At 45.6% G+C, this 27387-nt stretch overlaps 2 protein-coding genes across 7 annotated transcripts in view; both read right to left on the bottom strand.

Annotated features, from left to right (window-relative positions):
- Positions 1-694: 694 nt before the first annotated feature.
- Positions 695-18849, bottom strand: Adipor1 (adiponectin receptor 1). Of its 2 annotated transcripts, none has more exons than XM_090341409.1 (8): positions 18669-18849; positions 11302-11538; positions 9149-9265; positions 7337-7508; positions 6749-6935; positions 4016-4203; positions 2261-2454; positions 695-1530 (listed from the first exon to the last, which is right to left on the bottom strand). In XM_090341409.1, the coding sequence occupies exons 2-8, from the start codon at positions 11440-11442 to the stop codon at positions 1402-1404; spliced, it is 1128 nt and encodes a 375-aa protein (XP_090197535.1). In that variant the 5' UTR covers positions 11443-11538; positions 18669-18849; the 3' UTR covers positions 695-1401. The 2 variants fall into 2 exon arrangements, with proteins under 2 accessions (XP_090197535.1, XP_090197536.1); XM_090341410.1 differs by lacking the exon at positions 18669-18849 and adding an exon at positions 18381-18445.
- Positions 18850-22774: 3925 nt separating this feature from the next.
- Positions 22775-27387, bottom strand: part of Cyb5r1 (cytochrome b5 reductase 1) — a 30307-nt gene continuing 25694 nt past the window's right edge. For 4 of the 5 annotated variants that reach the window (XM_090341404.1, XM_090341405.1, XM_090341406.1 and 1 more), the window contains 4 exons: positions 26261-26344; positions 24656-24741; positions 24069-24168; positions 22791-23540 (listed from right to left, as the gene is read on the bottom strand). In XM_090341404.1, the coding sequence (XP_090197530.1) occupies positions 23368-23540; positions 24069-24168; positions 24656-24741; positions 26261-26344 (443 nt within the window). In that variant the 3' untranslated portion in view covers positions 22791-23367. Of the gene's footprint in view, positions 23541-24068; positions 24169-24655; positions 24742-26260; positions 26345-27387 lie in introns of all 5 variants that reach the window. The other variant, XM_090341408.1, reaches the window with a different exon arrangement.

The following is a 27387-nucleotide window of genomic DNA, read 5'->3' as shown; positions in this document are numbered from 1 at the left end:
GTACATTTCCATCAACTGCTTCTGGTCTGCCCCTACTGCCATTCAAATTCAGTCTTAGACTTTAACTTGTGCCAACCTAGCTGGAGTGAAATAGTTTACCATTTTGGCTTTAATTCCCATTTCTTTCATTACCAACCGAAGATAAAAAACAGATCTTGTTTGTTAGTTTATGTGATTATTTTTTAAGAGGATTGTTCTCCTCACTGACCCTTTAAGTGAACCCAACATTATAAACGCAAATCCCCTCTTTAACTGCCTGCCTACACAAGCTGTTAATTAATGACTGCTAGCTTATCCTACCCAGTCAACAGAACTACTTGTCAAACTGGGCATAATCACAAAGGTGCAGAAAGGTCTGGAATAAATCTTAGATGGGACAACCCTTGGCAAGGTGGTTTTAATAAAGCTAAAATCTAGGATATATCCCCATAGCTGTGAGAATCTTCCAATTACTGAACACTATACTAACTAGTAATTCTCAAATCAGATGTCTGTGCAATAAGTATAGAAAATGTCACATTGAGGAAAGAGACTAGCAATTTAATTTGGGTCCTTCCCTGACCCCACATAATAAGGCCTTTGGCTAAGCATGCAAAATTTTGTCTCAGCAAAATCTGGAATTATGATAGACCTTAATCTTTTGGAGTAGTATGCAAATACTTGAAACCATACATGTGAAATCTTTGAATGCAAGTGTCTCTGTACTTTCTTTTATTATCACCATAGTCTTTGCATCAAGATACATAGTAATGATAGCAGATTCCTTTTAAAGCTTAGTATTAAATATTAAATATCTTTCCCCATTTTAAGTTTACATTACTCTGCCAAGAAAAACAAAACAAAACTAAGACTCAAGTTATCTGAAGCCTGGACACACTCTCATGATTAGCCTGGCTACGTAAAAGTTGGTGGCTTCATTTTTCCTGCTGTAGGCAGCTCTAGGTCCTAGAAAGATGGGACCAAGTTAGAATTGTTTTGAAAAGTGTGCTACAAAAATGGATGGCCTGGTATAAGCCAAGGTTACAAAGTAAGGATGGGGGTAAGAGAGGGACATTTTCTTCCAGAAAAATACCCAGAATTTCTGAAGAGTCCTAGTCCATAATTATTTTTCCCAAAATGGTTATAGAGGAAGGGGTAAGAGCTCAGCATGAGCATCGAAGTCCTGTCTGTGAGGGACCAGTGGTTGCCTGGAGGAGGGTGACCTCCCAGCCTCCTCAGTGGGGAATGAAATGCAAAGTGGACTGCCCAGTGGCTGTGGAAGTGAGCTGAAGCTTGACTGGAACTCCATTCAATATGAGGTTTCTTCTAAAAACAGGTAACTCAGACTTCCTGTCACTGCAGTAAAGAAGTTATTTTTAAAAGCACTGGGAAGGCCCTCCTCCACTGCTCAGGTGGGAAGGCTCAGAGAAGGGAGTCGTCAGTACAGCCACCTTCTAGGCCATAACGGAATTCTTGAAGATTGGAGACCCCGTAGAAGTGGACAAAAGCTGCTGCCACCACCAGGACGTGGAAAATCTGATGGGATTGAAACTGTGGGAGTAAGAAGAGAACCACCTTTAGCTCATGGGCAGCGAGAAATCAAAAAAAGCCTTTCCTAGTTTTTTTTAAGGCCAGTCCTGGGGGCTTGAACTCAGGGCCTAGGTGCACTGTCCTTGGGCTTTCTTAAGGCTAGAGCTCTATCACTTGAGCCACAGCACCACTTCTGGCTTTTTCTGTGAATGTGGTAACAAGGAATTGAACCCAGGGGCTTTGTGCATGCTGGCAAGCACTCTACCACAAGGCCACACTCCTAGCCCTAGTTTTTCCTTTTTTTGGGGGTCAGTTTTGGGGCTTGAACTCTGGGCCTGGGCATTGTCCCTGAGCTCTTTAGTTCAAGGTGACTGCCCTAAGCTTGAGCCAAGCCCCACTTCCCATTTTCTAGAGGTTAATTGAAGGTAAGACTCTCAGATCTAGTCCTTTTGTGCCTGAACTGGCTTTGAACCTTGATCTTCAGATCTCAGCCTCCTGAGTAGCTAGGATTACAGGCGTGAGCCTGTTCTAGTACCCGGCTAAAACATTTTTATACACTATAAAAGTAGTATTTATTGTAGAAACATTTAAAAGTCTTTATCAGAAACACATCAAAATGTTAACATTGGTTATTTTCCCCCAATGGGCATTTGTGTTCACTCCAAAATTACATGAGCAATGTTTCCCAGTACCTTTTCCTCAGACCTTGAATTTGGGGGGAGTCACTTACCACCACAGAGTCATTTCTTACCCATATATCAAATTTTCCAGGAAAGAAACGCTCAGGAATCCGAGCAGCATAAAGGCCAGCTCCTGTGATGTACATCACAGCCATGAGGAAGAACCAGCCCATCTGGCCCACTGTGGTGGCCTTGACAAAGCCCTCTGCAATGGTAAAGTGCATGGTGGGCACGACGCCGCTCAAGCCAAGTCCCAGGAACACTCCTGAACAGAGGAGACAAGAAACTGTCAAGTAAGGAAACAGCTGCTACATGGAAGCCACAGCAGCCTGACGCTGCAGTCCAACAGTTTATGATATGTCATATCTAATCCCCAAATGGGTGACTAGTCAGCAGATAACACTTGTGACCCAGAATGGGAAGAAGGCTACCAAAGTGAATACACGGGGCCAGGAGTGTAGCCTGCTAGTAGAGTGCTTGCTTAGCATGCATGATGCCCTTGGTTAGATTCCTCGGTACCATATACACAGAAAACGCCAGAAGTGGTGCTGTGGCTCAAGTGGTAAGAGTGATAGCCTTGAGAAAGCTCAAGGACAGTGACCAGGTCCTAAGTTCAAGCCCCAGGACTGGTAAAAAGAAAAGAAAACACACACACACACACACACCTCCCCAGATGAGCAGTAGCCAGAAACTGCTAGGACATAGGAAAGAGAAAGAATGGGTACTTGTCTCCATACCACTCCAGAACCGTGGTGGTGGTGAGTAGGGGGAAAAGTGCAGAGACAACCCTCTCCATCTTTGCATAAAACCTTGTTTAAATACTGTGTCCAGTGAAAGGTTGGTGCATGACAAATACTGAATTCTCTCAGTTGAAGATTAAAACAGCTGACAGTGAGAGACTAAAGAAGCTGAAAACTAGTAATTGGTATTATTGTAAACTCAAAAATAAGAGTCCAGATGAGTCAACACAAGATCTTCCTGCTTACATTGGGTGTTACCTGTGTTTATGCTCAAGTGCAGAAGGTTATTTTATTCACCAAAACAAGTATTCCCGTCCTCTAGTAAAATGCTCCTGGGTATCTTAACTTAAATCCTTTGGTCTGAGTGCTTATGAGCCAGGTCAGTAAACTATGCTCGCTGTACATTCAAACTGTCTCAAACCAAGTGCAGGAGCAGTTGAATCTCTGCTTAAAACGAGCTGGGTAGCCATCTGCCTCATTGCTGGCTCCACTGAACCAGCAGGAAGCTTGTGAGAGGACTGAACAGAGGAAATGTATGTCACTGTTTTCTGGGGTTTTTTTTGGTCCGTTGTGGGCTTGAACTCAGGGCCTGGGCACTGTCCCTGAGGCTCTTTGTGCTCAAGGCTAGCACTCTACCACTTAAGCCACAGCTCCACTTCCAGTTTTTGAGTGGTTAACTGGAGAGAAGAGTCTCTTTGGGACTTTTCTTCCTGCGCTGGCTTCAAACCACCATCCTCAGATCTCAAGTCTCCTGAGTAAGCTAGGATTGTAACCAGAGCCTGGCTTAATGTCATTTTGATTTTATTTCGTTTTTTGTTTTGCTGGCCCTGGGGCTAGAACTCAGGGACTGGGCTCTATCCCTGAGCCTCTCTGCTCAAGGTTAGTGCTCTACCACTTGAGCCACAGCATCACTTCTGGCTTTTTCTGTGTATGTTACTGAGGAACTGAACCCAGGGCTTCAAACATGCTAGGCAGGCACTCTACCATTAAGCTACATTCCCTTTTCATTTTTCAAGATTTAAACATAAATGAGACCCAAGAAGGGGTCTGGTACCTGGGAAGTTTACACCACACCTTCCTACTCACCTGCTCTTGTCTGGCGGTGCTTAGGAGTGGCAAATCGGTCCCACTGTGCCACAATTATGGCAGAAATGCCCAAGACACAGACGATGGAGAGGTAGATGAGCCGAGGCTGTGGGGAGCAGTAGAAGGAGTAATAGAGCCAGGGGACAAAGCTCCCCATAATCAGTAGAGCAATCCCTGAATAGTCCAATCTAAAAAGGAGCCACAGAAATGAAGCCAGTCAGTGGGGGGCACAAGAATTCCTACAGCTCTTCAATCTGCTCCCAGAGTTCTTGTCACCTCCCAGACAGCTATCCCACACCAGTATTAAAGTAAAGCTTCGGGGCTGGTAGTTTGGCCTAGCAGTAGTGTTTGCCTAGCATGCACGAAGATCTGGGTTCGATTCCTCAGTACCACATATATAGAAAAAAGCCAGAAATGGTGTTGTGGCTCAAGTGGTAAGCTCTAGCCTTGAGAAAGCCCAAGGACAGTGCCCAGGCCCTGAGTTCAAGGCCCAGGACTGGCAATAAATAAATAAACAAACAAATTTAAAAAATAAGGCTTTAGAGGTCAAGCATTTCCACTTCACACATTTTTTAAGAATCTCTGGAACTCAGGGAATTCCATTTCTTTTCTGGCTGTGATCAGCTGTATCCCCTTGGTGGACACTGGAATTTATAAGTGTCACAGTTCATAGCATCACACATTCAAGAAGTACTCTGGACAATCCCCTGGTTTTTTTGTTTGTTTGTTTCTGTTTTATTTTTTTTTGGGGGGGGGAGATACTGACTGGGGCTTGAACTTAAGAGCCTGGGCAATGTCCCTGAGCTTTTCAGCTCCAGGCTACAGCCCTACCCCAGGGCCTGGGTATTATCCCTGAACTCTTCAGCTCCAGGCTACCACCCTACCTTGAGCCAAGCCCTACTTCCCATTTTCCAGGTTAATTGGAGATAAGTGTCTCAGGTCCTTTTGTGCCAGGACTGGCTTTGAATCTTGATCCTCAGATCTCATCCTGTTGAGTAGCTAGGATTACAGGTGTGAGCCGCCTGCTGCTAGAGCAGCCAGAGCCATCTGCTGGCTCCCTTAGCTTTTTTGCTCAAAGCTAATCTTGTACCACACTTGAGCCACAGCTTCACTTTCAACATTTTAGTAATTGCAGAGAAGACCTTGGAGGATTGATTTTTCCAGCCAGTCTTTTTGTTTTTGATTTTGGTGTTGGTCCTGGGGCTTGAACTTGGGGTCTGGATGTTATACCTGAATTTTGGTGCTTAAGGCTCATGCTCCAACACTTGAGCCACTTCTGGCCTTTTTGGTGCTTAACTGGGGATAAGACTTTCTTTTGACCCTCAGATTGCTGCCTCCAAAGTAGCTAGGATTATAGGTGTGAGCCCCCAGTACCTGGCCTCTCATCTTATATAATGAGCTCCAAACAAAACTTAGATTGGGAGTATTTTTTTTTTTGGTTGGTTGTGGGGGCCTGAACTCTGGATCTGGGTGCTGTCCCTGAACACTTCAGCTCAAGGCTACCGCCCTACCCGTTGAGCCACCGCACCACTTCCAATTTTCTTGTGGTTAATTGAAGAGTCTCCCACACTTTAGTGCCCAGGATGGCTTTGAACTGGGATCCTCAGATTTCAGCCTCCTGAGTAGCTAGGATTACAGACATGAACCACCGTGCCTAGCTAGATTGGGAGTATTATTAAAGGGTATTTTTGTCTGTCCTGTTTTAGCTTTCTCAGACTTTCTAATGTTTTTTTTCCCCTTGATGCTATGGCTTGAACTAGGTCCGTGTCCTCTTAGCTCACCTTTATTGTTCATAACCTGTACTGTACCATTTGAGCCACACCTCCACACCAGCACTTTTGCAGGTAATTTGAAGATAAAAGTCTTATGGATTGGGTCGGGCACGCTGGCTCTCACCTGTAATCCTAGCCAGTTCAAGCCCCATGACCCACCAAAAAAAAAAAAAAAAAAAGGGTCTTATGAATTTATCTGTCCAAACTGGCTCTGAACTGTAATTCTCAGCGCTCCTGACTCATTACGATCACAGGTGTGAGCCACTGGCATCCACCTAATTTTTTTTTTTTTTTTGGGCCATTCCTGGGCTTGAGCTCAGGGCCTGAGCACTGTCCTTGGACTTTCTCAAGGCTAGAGCTCTACCACTTGAGCCTCAGCACCATTTCCGGCTTTTTTTCTATGTATGTGGTACCGCGGAATTGAACCCGGGTACTTTAAACTATGATTCTTCTTACTTGCAACCACTATCACCAAAGTCAATAGTAATAAGAAAAACAAGCACACATGTAAACAGAGTCCAGGCTCAGTGCTGTGGGCAGGGATCATCAGCAGGGGAGCAGGGGCTTCCCGCAGTGCCTGGGCCACAAAGATAAGCTTTGACTGGTGGGCAAAAGCACTAGCAGAAGGAAGCACAGACTGCTTGCCACGCCTGACTTTGGCTTAGGCCACTAGCAAGATAAGCAAGCTAGTGCTGCTAGGTACAAGATCTCAAACTACCGGCACCCCATGTTTGGCGAATGACAGTGCTGTTCAGGTAGAAGATCTATCTGCCTCTAGTTTCTGTGCATTGAGGATGCTGCATTAAGTTTTTCTCATGAAGTATTTACAAGTAAAGCCTAAGCACAGAAACTAAAAGCTTCTCCACTGGCATGCCCAAGACTCACCAGAGTTATGGGGGTTCCAGCACCCGGTCACCACTGGGGCTACATGTGACAACTAAGCATGTTCTTTCCAACTCACTTGGAAAAGGTCCGGGAGACTTTCTCTGAATGACAATAGACGGTGTGGAAGAGCCAGGAGAAGCTGAGGCAGAGCACTGCACCCAAAAAGAACATCCCAAACACCACCTTCTCCTGCAGAGGGGCCATGAAGTACATATTTGGTCTGAGCATGGTCAAGATTCCCAGAAAGAGAAACAGCACAAAACCTGTGGGATGGAAAAAGGGAGGACAAAAAAAAAATCCTGTGAGGAAAAAGGTGTGTACATTGATGGTAGGTGGCTGGCGTTAAATCACTGAACTATGGGAAAGGCAGTCCAAACTTTAAGAAAATAGCACTAGTCAGACAAAAAGGGCATTCTGAAATGTTACCATTGTGTATTCATAGTGGGGAGTTATGAAGCAGGAGACACCCCTCAGCTATAACAGCTCTACCATGGATTAGAAACTGTGGCTAACTTGATTACTGACCTTCTGGGATGAGAACAGAAGGCATAGAGAAGAAATGAGTGGACCCAGTCAACTATCACAGTTACCGATCACAGAAACAACTTGGTCAAAGGCTATACAATCGGCAAAAATTGAGTTTTTTCCTATCCAAATCACTCACCAAGTAGATGAGTCCAGATGTTGCCAGTTTCTGTGTGGATGCGGAAGATGCTCTTGAAGCATGCCCGAAAGGAGGGCATAGGTGGTCTATGGCCATGGAGCAGGTAGTCATTATCCTTCAGCCAGTCGGGAAGCACGTCATATGGGATGACCCGCCAACGTCCCTCCCAGACCTACAATATGCATGTGTGTGTTGAGGCAGGGCCACAGAGAATACGAAGACAAGCACCGAAGGAGAACAGTCCAGAAGGATATTGGTAAGGCTTCTATGGCATTGGGACAGTAATAGCCTGGACCAAGATATAGCTGCTAACACACATACACACACACACACACACACACACACACACATACACAGAGCTAGCAGAGCACTGATGCATTATTTTTTTTTTTATTATTTTTTGCCAGTCCTGGGGCTTGAACTCAGGGCCTGAGCACTGTCCTTGGGCATTCTCAATGTTAGAGCTCTACCACTTGAGCCACAATGCTTCCGGCTTTTTCTATGTATGTGGTACTGAGGAATCAAACCCTGGTCTTTGTGCATGCTCGGCAAACACTCTATCACTAAGTCAAACTCCCAGCCTGATTCATAGTATTTTATGGAATAAGTTCCTGAAAATACAGTGAATGAAAACAAATTATACTTTTTCTGGTCAGTATAAGGCTTGAACTCAGGACTCGTGCTCAAGGCTAGTGCTCTGTGTGAGTCACAGCTCTACTTGCAGTTTTTTGAGTGGTTAATTGGAGATTAGAATCTCACAGGAACTTTTCTACACTGCTGGCTTCAAACTACAATCCTCAGATCTCAGTCTCCTGAGTAGCTAGAATTACAGGTGATAGCCACTGACACCTGGCATAGACACCTTTGTTTGTGAACACCTACACACACGGATCCCTACTCTGCTCAATCCTCCATAGTTACACTCTCAGCTCTTGCTGATGTGGACCTAAATCTTTGTGGAGCAGGAATTCTTTTTTTCTTTTCTTCTTTTTTTTTTTGCCAGTCCTGAGCACTGTCCTTGGACTTTTTCAAGGCTAGAGCCCTACCACTTGAGCCTCAGCACCACTTCTGGCTTTTTTCTACGTACGTATTATAGAGGAATCGAACCTGGGTCTTTATGTATACTAGGCAAGCTCTCTACCACTAGGTCAAACTCCTGCCCCCCCTTTTATTTACTTATTTATTCATTTATTTTTAGCAGGAATTCTTAATCCATACATGATAGACAGAGTCCAGGGACCAGACAGAAACTTAGACAAAAGTATCTTTATTCTCACTTGCCTCAGTGAATTAAAGCCACCTGAGCAACAGCACCACTTCCAGTTTTCTGGTGGTTAACTGGAAATAAAAGTCTCATAGACTTTCCTGCCTGGGCTGGCTTTGAACCTCGATCCTCAGATCTCAGCCTCCTGTGTAGCTGGGATTACAGGTGTGAGCCACAGCACCCAGTGACAGTTGTTTTTTAAAACCAACAACAGTTGGCCTAAGTGTAAAGTGTTTTCCTAGCATGCACAAAGACCTGGGTTCGATTCCTCAGTACCACCTACATAGAAAAAGCCAGAAATGGTGCTATGGTTCAAGTGGTAGAAAGCCCAAAGACAGTGCTCAGGCCCTGAGTTCAAGCCCCAACACTGGCAAAAAAAAAAAAAAATTAGCCAGTTCTCACCTTTGATTTAATTTACCTAAGTAACCAACTAAGAAATCACTCCCAGGGGATGCCCGGCACCAGGCTGACTTGCCCTCTTATCAGCTAGGAATATCCCAGACACACCTATCGGTCCTTCCCCTTCGGGGACTGAAGGTTAGGCTTACCTTATACACAAATTCCTCCATCTTCTCCATGGCATGGTGAGCCTGGAGGGGAAGTGTCAGCACCCTCACCTCCTCCTCTTCTTCCTGGGGCACTGGGCATGTTTGTTCTTCTTCAGCCTGAAAGGAAAAAACAAACAAAAAACAATTTACAGAGATTCCTCAAGTGTGCTAATCCCAGACAGAAAGATCCAAAGCACCCTTAATCCAAAATACTTCGTCCAGCCTCCCTCAGGCCTTGTGCCCCAGTCAGATTTTTCAACTCATTGTAAGGCTGGAGTAAGTGTAACTGGCTTCCAGGAGGGCAACTGGTTGGGGGAGGGGATAAGATTTGTGATCCAGCCCTGGGTGTTTGTTGGGACTCAGGACCCATTCTCTTCTCAAGGTCCAAGTGGTGCTCAACTTGCTCCAAATAAGTTTTCCCTTTCCAGGCCACTAAATTTCAAGATGATGAAAACGACTCTCATGGAAAGAGATTTCCTTAACAAGAATTCTATTCATTTCTGCTTACTGACTGGGAATGCTAGTGTGACTGTAACTCCATCCACCGCAGACCCCAGGATTGCTGCACCTCAAACGAAGCAGCAGAACTGACTCCTGGGTCCAACTGAGTGCACCTGAGAGAGCATTTGCCTGCACAGTAGGGAAACAGGCTTTTTCCTGGTCTCAGGGTTCTGGACCATGGACACGGGAAGCCTGCAGCTTAACTCCTATGGCTATGCTCATTTGCTTTTTCCAGTTGAAACTACCTAATAGGAATATGATCCCTCTGAGATTTTATGATGAAATTCTGGCATTTTCTCTCTTTGTTACTAAGAGACAAACCCCTGGGTTTTATTCAGGATCGCCATGTTATTTCAGTTTTATTCAAGCCCTCTGAAAAGACACTTCCTAATCTTCACTGCAGCAGTAACTACATTACAATTTCTGGCCTAAGTGCTAGCAGTCCTTCCTGATACTTTCCTTCAAAGAAAACTACTGGGCCCTTGTCTGCCTTCCTCTTTCCTCCTTCATGGTTAGTAAAATATGAGAATAAAATGAAGAAGCAACACATTAGGAACCATGAGGGAGCAGGACTTGACCTCCCATTTTTTACTTGAGAGGGACTTCCAGCTTATGAAACCTAATCTTTTTTTTCCCCCTTTGGTGTCAGTCCTGGGGCTTGAACTCAGGGTGTGGGCACTATCCTTGGACACTTTTTGCTCAAGTCTAGTGCTCTGCCACTTGAGCCACAGTGCCACTCTGGCCTTTTCTGAGTATGTGGTACCAAGGAATCGAACCCAGGGCTTCAGGCATGCTAAGCAAGTTCTATACCACTAGGGTATACTCCTGGTCTCTCAAATCTAAATCTTAATTGACTGCTTGCTATACTTAGTCATGTGCTAGACCACTTTGGGGAATCAATTCCCCAAAGGATACAGCAGGAAGAAGTAGACTAAATGATACCAATATTACAGAATGATAAAGACTCAAATGGAAGAAGTAGAGGTAGACTCAAGTGATACAACACCAGCCTTGAGTAAGAACACAGGCCCGTGGACCAGGAGGGTGGCCTAGCATGCATAAAGCGATGGGTTCGACTCCCTAGTACTGCAGATTCAGAAAAAGCCAGACATGCTTCTGTGGCCCAAGTGGTAGAACACTGGCCTTCAGAAAGCTCAAGGACCGTGTCCAGGCCCTGTGTTCAAAATCCCAAGATGAAAACAAAACAGAAACCACAGTCCCCTAAGTTCAAGCCCCAACACCACACACACACACACACACACACACACACACACACACACACACACACACACACACACACGCGCGGAGTTGGATAGGGATATTCCCAGAGAACTTTTTCCTGTAAAGAAGGTAAAAAGCAGACACTGAAGACAGGCTCAGGTAGCTCACATTTGTAATCCAAGCAACTCAGGACACTGACCTCTGAGGATTTGGATTTGAAACCAGCCTAGGGAGACAAATTCAAGACTCATTTCACATTAACTACCAGAAAGCCGGAAGTAGAGCTGTGACTCAAGTGGCAAAGCTCTAGTCTTGAGCAAACAAAAGCTAAGGAAGAGTTCAAGACTGAATTCAAGTCCCTATACTGGAGTACATAAAAAGAAAAGACCCCCACAAGAACTAAGACTCTGGTCTATTGGAGGTCAACTTACTTTGGTTGGGGTGACAGTTACCCGCTTGCCCTTCTCTTCCAGCAGGGGTCCCAGTTCAGCCAGCTCCACCGTGTCAGTCTCCCTGTTGCTGGCAGGAGCCCCATTGCCCTGTGCTGCCACAGATTCTTTGTGGGAAGACATCTGGCTGGTATTTCAACAATACCCTGCAGCTTCAGCTTGGGAGAAAGTTGGGGTCCCTCGCCCCGAGGGGCAGAGATCTCCCAGTGATGGCAAACACTAAAAACAAACACAAACATGGAAGGTTTTGACAATGTGTTACTCCAGCTTCATTTCTGTAATCCTACACTGAATTAGCGGCCTCTATCTCCAAAGGCAGCTCATTACCTAAGTGAAATCTATCCCTGTCTTCTTTTGATTCTCACCATTTATCCAGAATCTCGCTCATCTTTCCCACAAGGCTGAAAAAATAACACTGAGTTGCTTGCCTTACGATCTATAATTTCTGCATCAAATCATTACCATGGAAAAAGGGGTTCTCACTTTAAAGTCTCTCCCACAGGTATGAAGTCCATTTACTGAGAAGTCTTGCCTTTATTCTCCAAACTCATTCTCCCCAAAGAGAGAACTAGCCCAGGGAATGATGCTCCACTGGGCTTTGTCTATAAATATTATAACAATTGTGTGTCACATATAAAAGGAACACAGCATGATGTGGCATAGATACTTAGTGATTAATTTCTCTGCAAAATCTAATTCTATTTCAGGATTATAGCCTGGGTTCAAACCTGGGTAACAAGTTCTCTCTACATTCCTTAAAGCAAGCAATAACTTACCTAGAAGCCGGAAGCCCCACATATGCCCTTTGCCACACACGGACCAAATCACCAGCTCTGAAAATCTGTCCCAACCACCAATGTCTATAAACTAAGCCCCATTCCAATTAAGCTTTTCAGAAACTATACACAAGCATACAGATCCTTTGGGAAAACCAGAGAAACTCAGAATTCAGTTTTCTCTGAAAAGTTTCAGAAAGAATCAAGGCTTTCATGGGTTGGAGATTAGGTATAATCTTTATTTAAACAGAGATTACTTATGTCCTCAGGGAGCAGTAAGTAATGCAAAAAAGTCAAGAGAAAAGTTTGCAAAGATTTCTACTAGATTGCAAATGACTGGTTCTCTCCTTCCTACGTACCAGAGACAAAGGACCTTGTTACACATAGTGATGGCCTGACCAGAACATTAGTATTTTTCTAGCTCCAAGAGCACCTGGGCAATGCAAGCGCATGTCTGTTCTGGGTTGCACTATGAGAGAAAAACTCAACGAAGCTTTAGGAGCCCAACATTTTTGTGTTGGGAAGTAAACATTACTTTGTTCCCAAAGGAGACACTAATCACCCACAACTGCTTACTAAAAGAAAACATCAGGCATCTTCTACTAGTTTTTATCCAAGAGTAAGCAGAACTCCTTGTCTGGAATTATAATTGGGTATACATAGCCAGGTGTGATAGCAAATTTCAGGTGTCAACTTGACTGGAACAAGGGACAATCAGATAGCAGATGAAGCATTATTTCTGGGTATATCTGTGAGGGTATTTTAGGAAGAAATTGGCACAACATTAGCGATGAGCAAGAAAGATCTGTCCTCATTCGATCTGGATGGGTATCATCTAAACAGCGAAGGCCCAGACGAAATGAGATAAACCTTCTCTCTTAGAGGTGGACATGTATTATAAGACATATACCAGTGGCCCCAAGATTCTCAGGCCTTCAGCCCTGAACGTCACTGGACTCTCTTCTGAGTCTCTAGCTTATACAGTGCCTATTATAAATGAGAGTTAACCTCTATAATCACGTGAGCTGACATCCCTAATAAGTAATTCTCTCACTACTCCTCTCCCAGCTTCTTTCTAAAGATCTCTGACTACTTTAATCTGCCCTTAGACAAGCTTCAAATTTCAGAATGGTCATGCATCATGCTATACTCAATCAAGAAGCAATTGCTGAAAGAAGCAAATCTCATCAGAGAGACATAAACAAAAACTCATTACAGCAGACCCCTATATGGTGTCAACACACAGACAATTCTTAAGCATGGAAAACTGAGACAAAACAGATACCAGCACAGTCATAGTCAACAACTAGCTCAAGAAGAACAGGAAAGGGGAGGACCTGGAAAGCTCAGGAGATAGACAACCCACATGAGAAAAAAACATGGAGAAATCTTCCTGAATAGCTGACCTCAAAACATATATCCTCAATGTGAAGTACTAGCACTACTACTAAATAAGCATTTTTACAAAGAAATAATTTAAGGGATGGGAATGTGGCCTAGTGGTACAGTGTTTGCCTAGCATGCATAAAGCATTGGGTTTGATTCCTCAGTACCCCATAAACAGAAAAAGCCAGAAGTGGCAAGTGGCTCAAGAGGTAGAGGGCTAGTTTTGAGCAAAAGCAGTTAGGGACAGTGTGTTCAGGCCCAAGCCCAAGGACTGGCAAAAAAGGAGGGAGGGAGGGAGAGGGGGAGAGAGGGAGAGAGAGAGAGAAAGAGAGAGACAGAGAGAGAGAAAAGCAAATTATTTTAGACATCTTGAGAAGTCTGAGGAAGAACAAAAAACAATGGCAGATACTAAGAAAACAAACATCTGCGAGGCAATACTACACGATCATAAAATGATGCACATTCATAACTGGTCAGATCCAACATTTCAGAATGTCCAATGAACCTATATAGCTGAACTTCTTATCCTTAGCCAAGGTTTGTGCACTTTTTCTTGTGCTGTGGCCTCCCAATAAGCTATCACGTTCACTGGACATTTAATAAAGGCATCCAGTACCGTCACCTGAAGGCGTTCTAAATTCTAAAGCCCAGTACAAAATACAAAATGGAACAAGTTACTGTCTTCAAACAACTATCCTCAGGTGGCATAGGTAGTTTGTGCTCGGTCCAAAGAAGGTGATAATAACTTCCTTGCCTCATGAGAACAGGGAAGGAAGAAAACCAACTAGAATGATTCCACATTTAAGCTATGTTGAGTATAGTTTACTAGAGTCAAGGAGAGTAACAGAAAAACCTGAAAAAGAAAAAAAAGCTGGAAAATCAGGGTCCAAAGATCAAAAGCAGACTCCAGCTTCTGAAAAGTCTTTCTTCCCTCACTAACTCCTGCACCTCCCCCATATTCTAAACCCAGAGTCAGCAAACCTATTAATCCAAGTAACTCACAAACCAACATCAGCTACCGCTCATCACACAAAATGTTAGCAGGCATTCAAGTACATACAATGGAGGTCAATGGAGCTCGGGACATCAGAGTGAGAAAAATCCATTGTCCAGTTTGGTCTTCTAAACTGTAGCAACACAGAGACAGGAAGAGGAGGAGACAGGGATTGGAAGTCTGGCAAGAAAAAACATGGGCCTGAAAATGGCACTTTAAGAGGGTAATCCATTCACAAGCCACTGGGAATGACAAACCATTTTAGTTCGAAAATCTGCACAACTATTTTGGGAAACTGAAGAGAGCCAAGATATACTTCAATTTTCTGCCAGCTTTCTATGTCCATAAGCATGCTAGAGGAAACACCTTTCCTCTCAAACTTGCCACACCCAGAACAGCCAATTACAACTAAGCCACATTCCACTTGAGTACATTTTTTATGTGATTTCTTCGACTCAAGCTAATAAACCTTCACCAGCGAGCCTTCCAAATGGAAAAGCCTAGGATATCAGAGAGTAAAGCCATGGAAGGAAGGAGGTGTTTGTGCACCTACAAATAAGATAATCCTATATCAAACTTGAAGAAAAGGTTGATTCTTAGTCATCAGCCAGTTAAGCTGGAGAATTATTGCTCCTAGAATTTTTGGAGACATTTATTCTACAAACAAATTTCCAAGTTTACAAGGCTTTGATACGTTCCTTCTCTTGAGTTAAAGGCTCAAAGATTCTACCAGTTTTACCTGGGGTATCCGGACCCATAGAGATTCTGTAGGTAGTCTCTGCGTGTGGCCTGGGTGTCAAAGTTCTAAAGACCCATCTAGTAGTATAAGAAATAACTATCAATCCCCATGCCTACTCTATTTGTTAGTTTCCTAGCTCTGTTGGGAAAGAATGAGTCAAGCCAAAGGCCTATGTTTACAATCAGTAAAGTGAAGCACTGGGACTCAGCTCTACTAACTTGATGCCAAGTGTCACTGACTCAGAATCTAGAGGGGAAAAATCACAATCTAACTTCCTTCATGGTGCTTCCCCAGTTAAGCTATGCAAACAGAAGAGAGGGTGTGTGTGTGTGTGTGTGTATGTGTGTGTCAGTACTAAAGCTTGAAGTCAGGGTTTAGGCACTATCCCTTAGCTTTTCCACTCAAGGCTAGTGTTCTATCATTTGAGTTACAGTTCCACTTCTGGCATTTTGCTGGTTAAGAGTGTTACAGACTTGGGCCGGGAGTTTAGCCTAGTGGTAGAGTGCTTGCCTAGCATGCACACCTAGCATGCACCAAGATCCGGGTTCAATTCCTCAGTACCACATACATAGAAAAGCCAGAAATGGTGCTGTGGCTCAAGTGGCAGAGTGCTATCCTTGAGCAAAAGAAGCTTAGGGACAGTGCCTGAGTTCAAGCCCCAGAACTGGCCAAAAAAAAAAAAAAGTTTTATAGACTTTTCTATCTGGGGGCTGGCTTTGAACCCCAATCCTCAGATCTCAGCATCCTAATAGCTAGGATTATAGATGTGGCCATGAGTACCAGGCTAAAAGATACCAGATACTAATGAATGTTCCTAATGCCAACACACACCCACCCACCCACCCACACACACACACACACACACACACACACAAGAAAACAACAACAAAAAGCAGCATCCAGGCACAGAAGAGATTTTCATGCCAGCTGCTGTTTTTAATACCACCTCCCAAGTACAGGACAGATATGTGGTGAATATAGTTGCACAATATAGCCCTCATTATACACTGTGTACTCCAGATGTCCCAATGAAGCAAAAGGCAACTAGGTGCATGCCTAAGAGCCGATCACTTGGAACTGGTTTGGCTAGAAGGGATTTCCAAGAATCTTTTCAATCCATCTAACTACAAACTTCATAAACATTAATCATGAATTCAACAGCTTTAAGCATTAAAAAGCAATCAACTTAAGCATAGTGAGTGGAACAAAATCCATGGGGGTCAGAGAGACAAACAGCCATTAAGTACAACATGTAACAACTTTGATCAGCATCAGAAAAAATCTCTAGTTGTAATTAGTAAGACATCTAAATAAAGATGTTTGTTAGTTGGGTGCCAGTGGCTCATGCCTATAATCTTAGCTACTTAGAAGCTGAGATCTGAGGATCTCAGTTCAAAGCTAGGCCGGGCAGCAAGTCTGTGAGATTATTTATCTCCAATTAACCACCAGAAAACTGAAAATGGTGCTTGGATTCAAAGTAGTAAAGCCTTGAGTGAAAAAGTTCAGGGACATTGCCCTGGTCCTGAATTCAAGCCCCACAAATGACAAATAAATGGATAAATATAAAATAAATATAAACAAACAAGATTCTTTAATTCACAAGAATGATCAAGAACAGATGGGACAGGATGATACCACAAGTACTCAAAAGTTTGTCTGGCTTTTATACCTCAGTACTCAAAGGAAGGGAAAAAGAGAACAAACTTATTAGCCTAGAAAGGACAAGTTCTATCCTTCATGAATCTGATACATACATACATGGTGAGGCTGGAATCAAGACAGAGGAGTAAGGCTTCAATGAGTTGCTGTCCTCTTATTTTAAGAAAGGGGGAATAACTTGTTTTCTAACAACTTCACTACAGGGTTAAATGCAATTAACTGCTGGAGGAATTCAGAAGAAAAGCTCCCCTTTTTGGGGAAGTGAGCAGGAAAGCTTAGTCAAAGGATTTCAAGAAAGGATCTAGCTAGGCAGAGGTGGAGCAGGGCATTTCAGGAAGGTCGGTGGTATAAACAGGACATGAAGGAACACTACTTCCAGGCTAATGAATAATCCGTTTTTCCAGAAGGAATCTAGAAAAGGTAAAATGAGGCCAGACCGAAGGAATCAAAGCCTAAAAGCCTACTTAAGATGGTGCATTTTATCCATTAGCAATGGGGACTCTAGTGAATTAATGTGGCTCCTATAACTCTTCTGAGATTCTAGTTTGCGGGCAAAGTGGTCGTTTTTTAACTTGGGGGGGGGGGGAGTTATGTCTTTTCTGGACCACTGAGAACACTGCTTTCAGAGTCTACTCTGTAATTAGGTATAGTTTAGTGAAGGTCTACCTTAAGACTCACTTTCACCGATAATATCAGTTTTTAAGACTTCACTCTCCAAACACCGGAATAAAGCAGCTTAGCCGCTGCCAGCCGGGAACCCTAACGTTAGACTGCAATCTGCTCAGAGCAGCTCAGTCTGAACTCCTGGCAGTGCACATACACTCCAGAACCTTAGGAACACCGGGGCATCCCCCGGCCCGCCTGGCCATTAGCAAAGCACAAACGCAGGGGAGAACAAGCCCATCATCACTCCGGTCCAGAAACGGCCAGCCAGTACCGTCTTCACTGGCTTCCTAAAGACGCAGGCAGCCTGTTTATTCGCCGCTAGCTCCTACGCCGTCTTCTGAATACTTAAGGGAGATGTGTTGGTTAACCGAGCAGAGTTCTATGGCTTCCTATTGCTTGGCGGACATCGGAGCCTGTGTGAACGAAAATCCGCCCTGTCCGTTTCTCCCACGAAGCACCAGAAACAGGGGAAAACGATGATCTGTTTTATTTCCTAAAACCGGCATCCAACCTAAGAGCACAAATCTAGATTTCCGAGAGGGTGAGATTTCCTCCCCCCACCCCGGAATTCATTACGATTTGGCTCATGTGTTTTAGCTGATGCCCACGAATCTCTCGACCTCCCCTTCCAACCCAGCAAGGTTGGGGCACTGTCCCGGCTTCACCTGCCGACCACAGGAGCCTCAGTCCCCTCCCCCCGTGCCCCCCCTCCCCCGCGCCCGGGCGGCTCTGCAGCCCCAGACTCGCAGCCCCCACCCGCAGGCCCGGCTGCAGTTACCGGGTCGCGGCCACAGCCGGAACCGGTGGCCCGGGGCCGGCTGGGCTGAGGACACGCACTCACCAGGGCTTCGCGAAGCCGGAGGAACCGCCCCGCCGAGCAGCCCACCGCGCCGAGCCTGCACTCCGGAGGCCGCCCCGGAGGCGGCGCGCCGTGGGAGGGGCCGGAAATGTTTACATCTCGACCGCGCGGCCGCCTCGAGGCCCAGCCCGCGAGCCCGGAGAGGCAGCCCGCACCCTGGGGAGCTCGGGGCCGCCCGCCCCCGCGGCTGTGCGCCTCCTCAAGCCCGCTGCCCCGGACACCGTGCGCAGAGACCGCATCCCTGTCCCGGCCAGCCCCCCGGGAACTCACCGCTGGGCCGGCGGGCTCTGCTGGGAGGCCGCGGTCCCCCGCGCTACATCTCGCGGCGCTGGAGGCGGCCTGCGGCCGAGCAGCCCGGGATCTTCAGCGCCCTCCTCGCGCCGGAAGGGGCGCGCGACCACACGGCGTCACCTCCGCAGCCGCGTCACCTCCTCGAGGCTCTACCTCGCCCCTCCAATCCCAGGCATTTCTGGGTGTCCCAATCACAGGCGTGGGGCCTGAGACCCGCCTCCGACCCCGCCTCCGGCCACGCCCACCGCCCGGCCCCGCCCCGTTCTGGCCCCGCCCACTCCCTAGACCCCGCCCTCTCCGGGCAGCCCCACCTCCGCTCTCCTACCACCCCTAACGAACAGCACCAGCTCGGTCCTTAGACCGGCCAATTGCAAACTCTATCTCCCTGGACACAGGCAGCGGCGCATGAGGGAGAAGGGATTGCAGAGAATTAGACTGAACCCCCGGGCAGACTGCTCTCTTTCCATCGTCTAGGCCAGGAGATAATTTACACCTTCTGTATTACAAAGGCCTCCAGTATTACCAACCCCAGTCCAATCTCATGGCGACTCCTTCTCCTCTTTCTTAACAGTATTTATGGAGTGACTACTGTGTGTCAGGCACTGAGATACGCTTTAGTTTCGGCTCCTGCTGTTTATCCTGAGGAATGGTGAAACCCTCTCCTAACCAGTCTTGCTTCAACACTCGCTGCTCCTACTCAGGCTCCCACAGGACCCAGAGTGCATACCTGGGAGCCAGCAGGCTGAACCACATGACCCGATGACTTGAGAGCCTGTCTTATGTTCTGGTCCTCCCGAGGACAGTGTATATTTAATGCTATTGTGCATTTAGGAAAGAAAATGATCACAAATGTTCAGCAGGGCAGTCGGGTCAATTCTGCAGGTACTGATTAAAAGCTTGGTTCAGGGGCCAGGAGTTTGGCCTAGTGGTAGAGTGCTTGCCTAGCATGCACGAAGACCCAAGTTCCATTCCTTGGTTCCACATACATAGAAAAAAATCCAGAAGTTGTGCTGTGGATCAAGTGGCAGACAAGGACAGTGCTCAGGCCCTGAGTTCAAGCCCCAGGGCGGCAAAAAAAAAAAAATCATTAATGTGTTACCTGATCTATAAAACTCTCCAAACTTCCACAGATGAAGTGTCTTCAACTTGTCCTTTGCAAACTGGCTCCAGCCTACTCTCAGGCTTCATCTTCTATCTCTTTGACATGTGGACCTCAGTGAACTTTAAGTTTTCTAAATGTGACCTTTTTAGTTCCTTCAGGCTTTTGCTTGCACATTCTTCTGTTATCTTTTACTCTTTGACCTTCTAAAAAGCTAAGCAGTTTACAATCCTCAGATCTAGGTCAAACTGCCCTGAACTTCATGAAACTCAGGCTCTACCTGCCACGGATCAACTCCACTTCCGTTGGCAAATCCTTAATTTCAATTCATGAAAACAGCATACGTTGGGGCGTAGTGGCTCACACCTGTCATCCTAGCTACTCTGGAGGCTGAGATCTGAGGATCAAGGTTCAAAGCCAGCCCGGGCACAAAAGGACTTGAGACTCTTATCTCCAATGAACCTCTAGAAAACAGAAAGTGGGGCTTGGCTCAAGGGTAGGGCAGTAGCCTTGAGCTGAAGAGCTCAGGGACAGTGCCCAGGCCTAGTTCAAGTCCCAAGCCCCACCAAAAAAAAAAAAAAAGCAGCATACAGGTTCAATTATACAACTTGGCTGGGAATGTGTATTAGGGGTAGAGTGCTCACCTAGCATGCATGAAGCCCTGGGTTCAATTTCTCAGTACCATATACACACACAAAAAAGCCAGAAGTGGTGCGTGGCCCAAGTGGTAGAGGGCTAGCCTTGAGCCAAAGAAGCTCAAGGGACAGTGCCTAGGCAGGGCCTAAGTTCAAGCCCCAGGACTGGCAAAAAAAGAAAAAAAAAGAATAGGGGTCCAGGACTTTGGCCTGGTGGTTGAGTGCATACCTAGCATGCATGAAGACCCAGGTTTGATTCCTAGACACCACATACACAGAAAAACCCAGAAGTGGTTCTGTGGCTCAAGGTAGAGCTCTAGCCTTGAGAAAAGTCCAAGGACAATGCTCAGGCCCTGAGTTCAAGTCCCAGAACTGGCACACACACAAAAAGTTGTTTGCACAGTACATGGTACATAGCTGACTCACAGATGTTCATCTTCTGGCTCCTTTTCCTCTTCTGAGAGTTTTCTCAATTCCTTCCTATACACACATTCCATGAATCGCTGAAGTCATGTCAAGAACGTTGTGCTCGATGATTTGTCACTTCTCTGCCTTAGACTTTGAGTTCTTTGAGGTCCCAACCTCAGCTTTAGTCACGACTGTGCTTGGCATGTGACACGTTCTTAATTAATGTATGTTAAGTGGATGAGGCTCACTCATTCCAGAACCGAGGAGAGATGGCTTCCAATCACCATGCTACACACCTACTAGCTGCTAAGAAATGTAGATGGGAGGCTGAAGCCTGGCTTCAGTGATAGAGCATTATCTTACCTAGCATGCAAGACATCCTGGGTTCAACCTTCAGCAACATACACACACACACACACACACACACACACACACACACACACACACACACATTTGGAGCCAGGCACCAGTGGCTCAAACTTGTAATCCTAACTTCTTAGGAGGCTGAGATCTGAAGATCAAGGCTCAAAGCCAGCTTGGGCAGGAAAGGCCCTGGCACCCTCAACTGGTAGAGTGCCAGCCTTAAGCAACAAAGCTAAGGGACAGTAACTTGGCCCTGAGTTCAAACCAGGTTACTGGCTGGTAGACACATGTGTGTGCATGCACACACACACACACACACACACACACACACACAAACTCATACGAATTTGATGGAATACCACTTGCAGAATTTACTGCTCTCACCGGGCACGGTGGCTCACATCTGTAATCCTAGCTATTCAAGAGGCTAAGACCTGAGGATTAAGGTTCAAAGCCAGCTGAGGCAAAAAAGCACCTGAGACTCCTATCTCCAATTAATCTCTAGAAAATGGGAAGTGGGGCTGGGCTCATGGGTGGGTGGTAGCCTTGAGTTGAAGAGCTCAGGGACAGTGCTCAGGCCAAGTTCAAGCCAGACGACCCACCAAAAAAAAAAAAAAAAAAAGAATTTACTGCCCTCTGGAAGTGATTTTTTTTTTGGGTGGGGGGGGGAAGGTCATGGGATTTGAACTCTGGGCCTGGGCACTGTCCCTGAGCTCTCAGCTCAAGGCTACCACCCTACCCCTTGAGCCACATCCCCACTTCTTTTCTAGTGATTAATTGGAGGTAAGAGTCTCTTGGTCTTTAATGCTCGGGCTGGCTTTGAACTGCAATCCTCAGATCTCAGCCTCCTGAGTAGTTAGGATTACAGGCGTGAACCACACTCCTAGCTAAGCAGAGTGAATTCTAAGGGTGTCACAAATCTCTTCTCTGGAGTGCCAGGGACAGAAACGTATAGCTTCACATAGACAATATGACCTTCCTTCTGAAATAAAAGCAAAGTTTTGTTTCAATGAGATTAGAAAAGCAGAATGGGAAGAGGCTGCCCTCATTCTACCCTGGGAGGAGGGAGTAAGCTGGTCATTCTGCCCCAGAAGAGACTGGTACTTGTGTCAGATAGTCCTAGGGAAGGCCACCTCTGGCCAGATACCAAAAAGTCTGTGTGCTAGTAATATCAGGTTACCTTTTAAAAAGGAAGCCTCCCCTTCCGAGTGGAAAGGCACTACTTATTAACTTAAAGGATAACTATTATAAAGGAAAGGCCAAGAGAAGAAGGGAAAATGGTGAAATCAAGAGCTCAAAGGACCACTGATAGAGAATCTTTTGCTCTAAAATCATCCCCATAAATCTGCATCCTCCTTCCCCCCATCTCGAAAGCATCCAGGGAGCAGTTGAGCTCTGACTTGCTGAAACAGCTGCAGAGATGAACCCAAGTCTATTGGCAGCTCACATTTAAGCTCATGGCACAATTGCTCAGTCTCTATGGAAGATCTGGGGGACTCTTGTGTTAGGAGGCCTTCCCTCCCCAAACCCACAAGCATTTGGAAACAAGGACCCCAGACACAACAAACCACTCAGGGACCAACCACATCAGGCTTCAGCCCTATTTATTTGAATGAGTCTTCTTATACAAGCAATAGCCTTACATTGTGCACAGTCATTTTCTTCTAGCACAGGCATGGGCTGAGAAAGACAGACAAGTCTATATTTTAGACTTCTTTCTCTGAAGTCTGGAGTACTGGAAAAAAATGCATTTCTTCTTTTTCTGCTATGTTTATAGGCTACCTCTGTTAAGACCATTCAGCTTGCACTCACAGAAACAGAATCCGCCCCTAGGTTAGGCATTGAATATTAAATAAAACACACTCTATACTCTGTTCCTTCCATTACAGGTACAAAGGAGGTATAATGCTATCTTTCTGACCTCAGAGAACAGACTACTCCATGGGCCTCACCTGGACTTCCTGTCACAGGGAGATTTGGCAGGAGGCTTCTCAGGAATGACAGCTTTGGCACTCTTCCGTGGTTACAGGAACACTGTCCAGGGACAGTGTTAACATCTCCATATTAAGATACATAAGGCTGATGGTCTCAGGACAGGAACTGACAGCATATAGTATTTGAGCAGTGATTAGGAACAATCACAAACTTGGGGACAAGGGAAGCTGGGAGATGCTCAATAGGTGAATCTCATCTTTTGAGAGTAGCCAAGTTTGTCCAAGTTGGGGTGGCAGGCCAGCTGTACCATGGGAGGAGGCCCACAGAGCAGCAGCAGCACGTCATCCCCTGGGGGGGGCAGGTGCTCCCGGAGCATGTCAGCAGTCACAAAGCCCTTGCTATAGGCCCAATCTGAAGTTAGAGAAGAGAAAACCAATGCTCCAGACCCATGTTAGCAATGAAATGTGGTACCATGAAGACTGCCCATTGGGGAAGGCCCTGAAGGGCTCCTGGGATGAGCCCTTACCATCCATCTGGTAAGTAGAAACTGGAAGGAAAGGGACCAGGAGAGCAGTGTCTATGTAGTCAGACTTGGGGCTATGGCAGAGTCAGGAAAGGTTGGTTTCCATGAAGCCAGAACTCAGAAGGGCAAGGCCTTGATTCAGATAATGAAGGAGGGGCTGGGAGTTTGGCCTAGTGGTTAAAGTGCTTGCCTAGCATGCATGAAGACCCGGGTTCGATTCCTCGGTACCACATACATACAAAAAAAGCTGGAAGTGGTGCTGAGGCTCAAGTGGTAGAGCTCTAGCCTTGAGAGAGTCCAAGGACAGTGCTCAGGCCCTGAGCTCAAGCCCAGGACTGGCAAAAAAAAACAAACAAACAACAAAAAAAAAACAGATAATGAAGGAATATTGGGAGATCCAGGAGCAGGGAAGATACCTTTTGGAGGATGGTCCAGAGTGAACCAAAGCTTAAAGCGATTGGGATATTGTGCCTGTAGTTCTTCTAAGTCCTCCCGCAGGATTATGTCCTTTTCAGTCTAAAATACAAAAGGAAAGCAAAGGTTTGGAAGCATCCACATTTAATAAGTTTTCTGCTCCAACAACTTTCCAACCAAGAGAGAGAAAGAATGCTAAAGACCTGCTAAAGTGCAAGGGAACTGGAGCAACAGCAAGTCTTTCAGGAGTTGGGATGGAAGGAACTGCTTTTGTTTACATGCTTTAGAAGAACAAGGATAGAATATTTTAACCAAGAAGAGCTATGTTTCTATGCTCAGCTTGGTATGCATTAAATCTTTTCATCTTTTCTTGGGGATCAAGGGAAGAAATGTGCCCCAACACTCAGGGGTCTTTCCTCCTTATTATAATAAAGAGCCTTATGCCTTGCTGAGGACAAGAAACTAGTACAGGCTCTGGGTCTTTACTACCCACCAGTTTCCAAATCTTTCCCATATCAATCCAACAAAGTTTGCAGTGAAAACTTGTACAGCAACTTGGAAGTCTCAGCACTGAAAAGCACAGACCAACCTGGTTAGCAAAAAGCAGGAAACACTGAGTCAGATCTTCAGGGACTTTCAGGATGGCCCGGATCAGCTGTAGCATTGGAGTGATTCCTGTATGAGGACATCTCACTGAGACCCAGTCATCCTGTCTCTATCCTAGATCCTTAGCTTTGCCTTTTTCTTTCTTTCCTGCTCCTAGGGTGTTGAACTCAGGGCCTGGCCTCTGCTAAGCTTAGATATATCCCTAGGCTTTTTGCTTTAATTTGTTTGCTTAGTGGGGTTTTTTTTTTTCCCAGACAGAATCTTTTAACCTGTTTCCACATTACTGAGAAGTTAGGATTACAGACATGCACCACCAGACTGGTTAATTTTAATTCTACTCATTCACACTCCATCCCATTCTCCTCTAGTACTGTAATCTGATTCTCAGATCATCTCCTGTGTATCATCTAGCACCTACATTTGTAGATATTTTCAATGTTCTTTTGTTTTTTCTTGCCGGTTTTGAGGTTTGAACTCAGGGCCTAGACACTGTCCCTGAGCCTTTGTGCTCAAGGCTAGCATTCTATCACTTGAACTATAGCCCCACTTCTGGCTTTTTTTTGTTAGCATATTGGAGTTAAGAGACTCACTGACTTTCCTGCCCAGGCCAATTCCACACTGTGATCCTCAGATCTCAGCCTCCCAAGTAGCTAGGATTACAAGTATGAGCCACCATCAGCTGACTGTGGATATAATCAATATTCACATACGTTCAAAGAAACCAGTCTGAAACTCTTCCTCTTAAAGTCTTTAGCAGTTAGGGACTCAAAAGTCATAGATGACTACATGTACCGTTTGATTCAATGATAAGGGTTCCAGAAGGTTGCTTGGAGAGGTTAAGGGCTTTTATTCGGAATCAGGCAGAGTTAGATTCTAATCCTACTTGTAGCCATTAGCAATTAAATAACCTGTGGAAACCACTTAACCTTTTTGGATCACAATTGACAGCAGGGGACGACTGGTACCTACTTCATAACTACAGATATGCATCTAATCCAATAATGCCCAGTGCTAATTTTCTTGCTTCTTGACTAGTCATTCTTGGCTATTCCTCTCTATGTTCATCTAAAAATTATTAGACCTATTGCTCTCATTCTCATTGCTCTCATTCAGCTATGTGTTTTTCTACTTGCTTATGATTTTAGCTACAGGGTAGGTCTAGGCACTACTGGAAATGCCTTGATTAACAGCTTGGCTAGTTGACTTCTTTTTCTTGTAGGTTATGGGGCTTGAACAGGCCTGGTGCTGTCTCTGAGCTCTTCAGCTCAAGGCTACAACCCTATCCTTGGGCCTAGGCATTGTCCCTGAGCTCTTCAGCTCCAATTCCAGCCTTACCCTTGAGCCAAGCCTTATTTCCCATTTTCTAGAGGTTAATTGGTGATAAGAGTCACCAATTTTTTTGTATGTGTGTGTTCCGGCTGGCTTTGAACCTTGATCCTCAGATCTCAGCCTCCTGAGTAGCTAGGATTACAGGCATGAGCCATCACACCGACTTTGACTAGACTTCTTGATCTCTTGCAAGTCATCAAGATCAGTAAGGCGCCAGCCACCAAGGGTAGGAGAAAATAGCCCTTTAGGAAATCCGTACCTGTCCCTCCAGCAATCATTCCCAGTTTCTTTGCCACTCGTGATTCTGGTGGAGATTTCTTGTTGGGCTGAATGTTAAAATTCCCTGAGGAGTCAAGTGAAGGGAAGGGTAGAAAAATAAAGTCAAAACAGGAAACTAAGTAAACAAATGCAGAATTAAAAACATACCCAAGACCAGTTTAGCAGTTGCTTATGAAATCCGATCCTGGAACTTGGTGGAGGCTTAGGTTGTCAGACCTGGCAATAATACACATGAGGGACAATAAAGCAAGAGCCCTCTATCCATCTACTAGTAGCCCAGGGCTACACAGTGAATATTAGTGGCTTTTGGCACTGGTGAGGGTGGCAGGCATGAGACCAGTGTGAATTTAGTTTCCCTAGTGGCACAGAGCAGCTCCAGGGGCTTGCTAATGCACCCAGCTATTCCCATGGGAAGAGCTAAAAGCTGTCTCTTCTGATTCTCCACCACTCGTGGGGTGAATCTGTGAGAGACAGGAAGAAAGATGGAGTTTGCTCTGATAATTGCTACAGCTGATTGTCATAGCTGGTGAATTCAGGTGGAAGGGGACAGGTGTCCAGGGGAAAATGGGCTACAGACCAACTTCCTGTAGTATCAGTACTATATATATATAAATTTTTTTTGTGGGTCATGGGGGTTGAACTTGGGCCTGGGCACTGTCCCTGAGCTCTACAGATCAAGGCTACCACCCTACCCCTGGGCCTGGGTGCTGTCCCTGAGCTCTTCAGCTCAAGGCTATCGCTCTATCCTTGAGCCAAGCCCCATTTCCTGTTTTCTAGAGGTTAACTGGAAATAATAGTCTTGGGTCCTTTTGTGCGTGGGATCCTCAGATCTCAGCCTCCTGAGTAGCTAGGATTACAGGCGTGAGCCATGGCATCGCTAGTATCAGCACTATTAAGAAGGAAGGACAGCCGTGTCCCTTGTGCACATGCACATGCAGAGCAAAACTGCAAAGACTAGAAGAGCGAAAGGAAAAGGTGTGGAGGTGTGGCTCATGCAGTAGAGCACCAGCTTTGAGAAAAACAACAACAAAAAGCAGGAGCACAAGTAAGAGTGCAAAGCTCCAAAGCAAGCTCCAACATGTGCACAAGAGAAAAGGAAAGGAATGA

The sequence above is a fragment of the Megascapheus bottae genome, chromosome 10 (genome assembly GCF_031878675.1).
Source record: "Megascapheus bottae isolate mThoBot1 chromosome 10, mThoBot2.hap1, whole genome shotgun sequence".
In the NCBI taxonomy this organism is placed as follows: domain Eukaryota; kingdom Metazoa; phylum Chordata; class Mammalia; order Rodentia; family Geomyidae; genus Megascapheus; species Megascapheus bottae.
The sequence above is the reverse complement of the archived record's forward strand: the minus strand, read 5'-3'. Positions and strand labels throughout refer to the sequence as shown.

Bases quoted from the DNA above. Each gene is read 5' to 3' on its own strand.
- Adipor1 (XM_090341409.1), bottom strand. From the start codon at position 11,442: ATGTCTTCCCACAAAGAATCTGTGGCAGCACAGGGCAATGGGGCTCCT. The intron at 4,204-6,748 runs GTGAGTTGGAAA...GCTCCTTTTTAG, and splicing joins GTCTCCCGGACCTTTTCCAA to ATTGGACTATTCAGGGATTG. The intron at 1,531-2,260 runs GTAAGAAATGAC...TTACTCCCACAG, and splicing joins CTGGAAAATTTGATATATGG to TTTCAATCCCATCAGATTTT.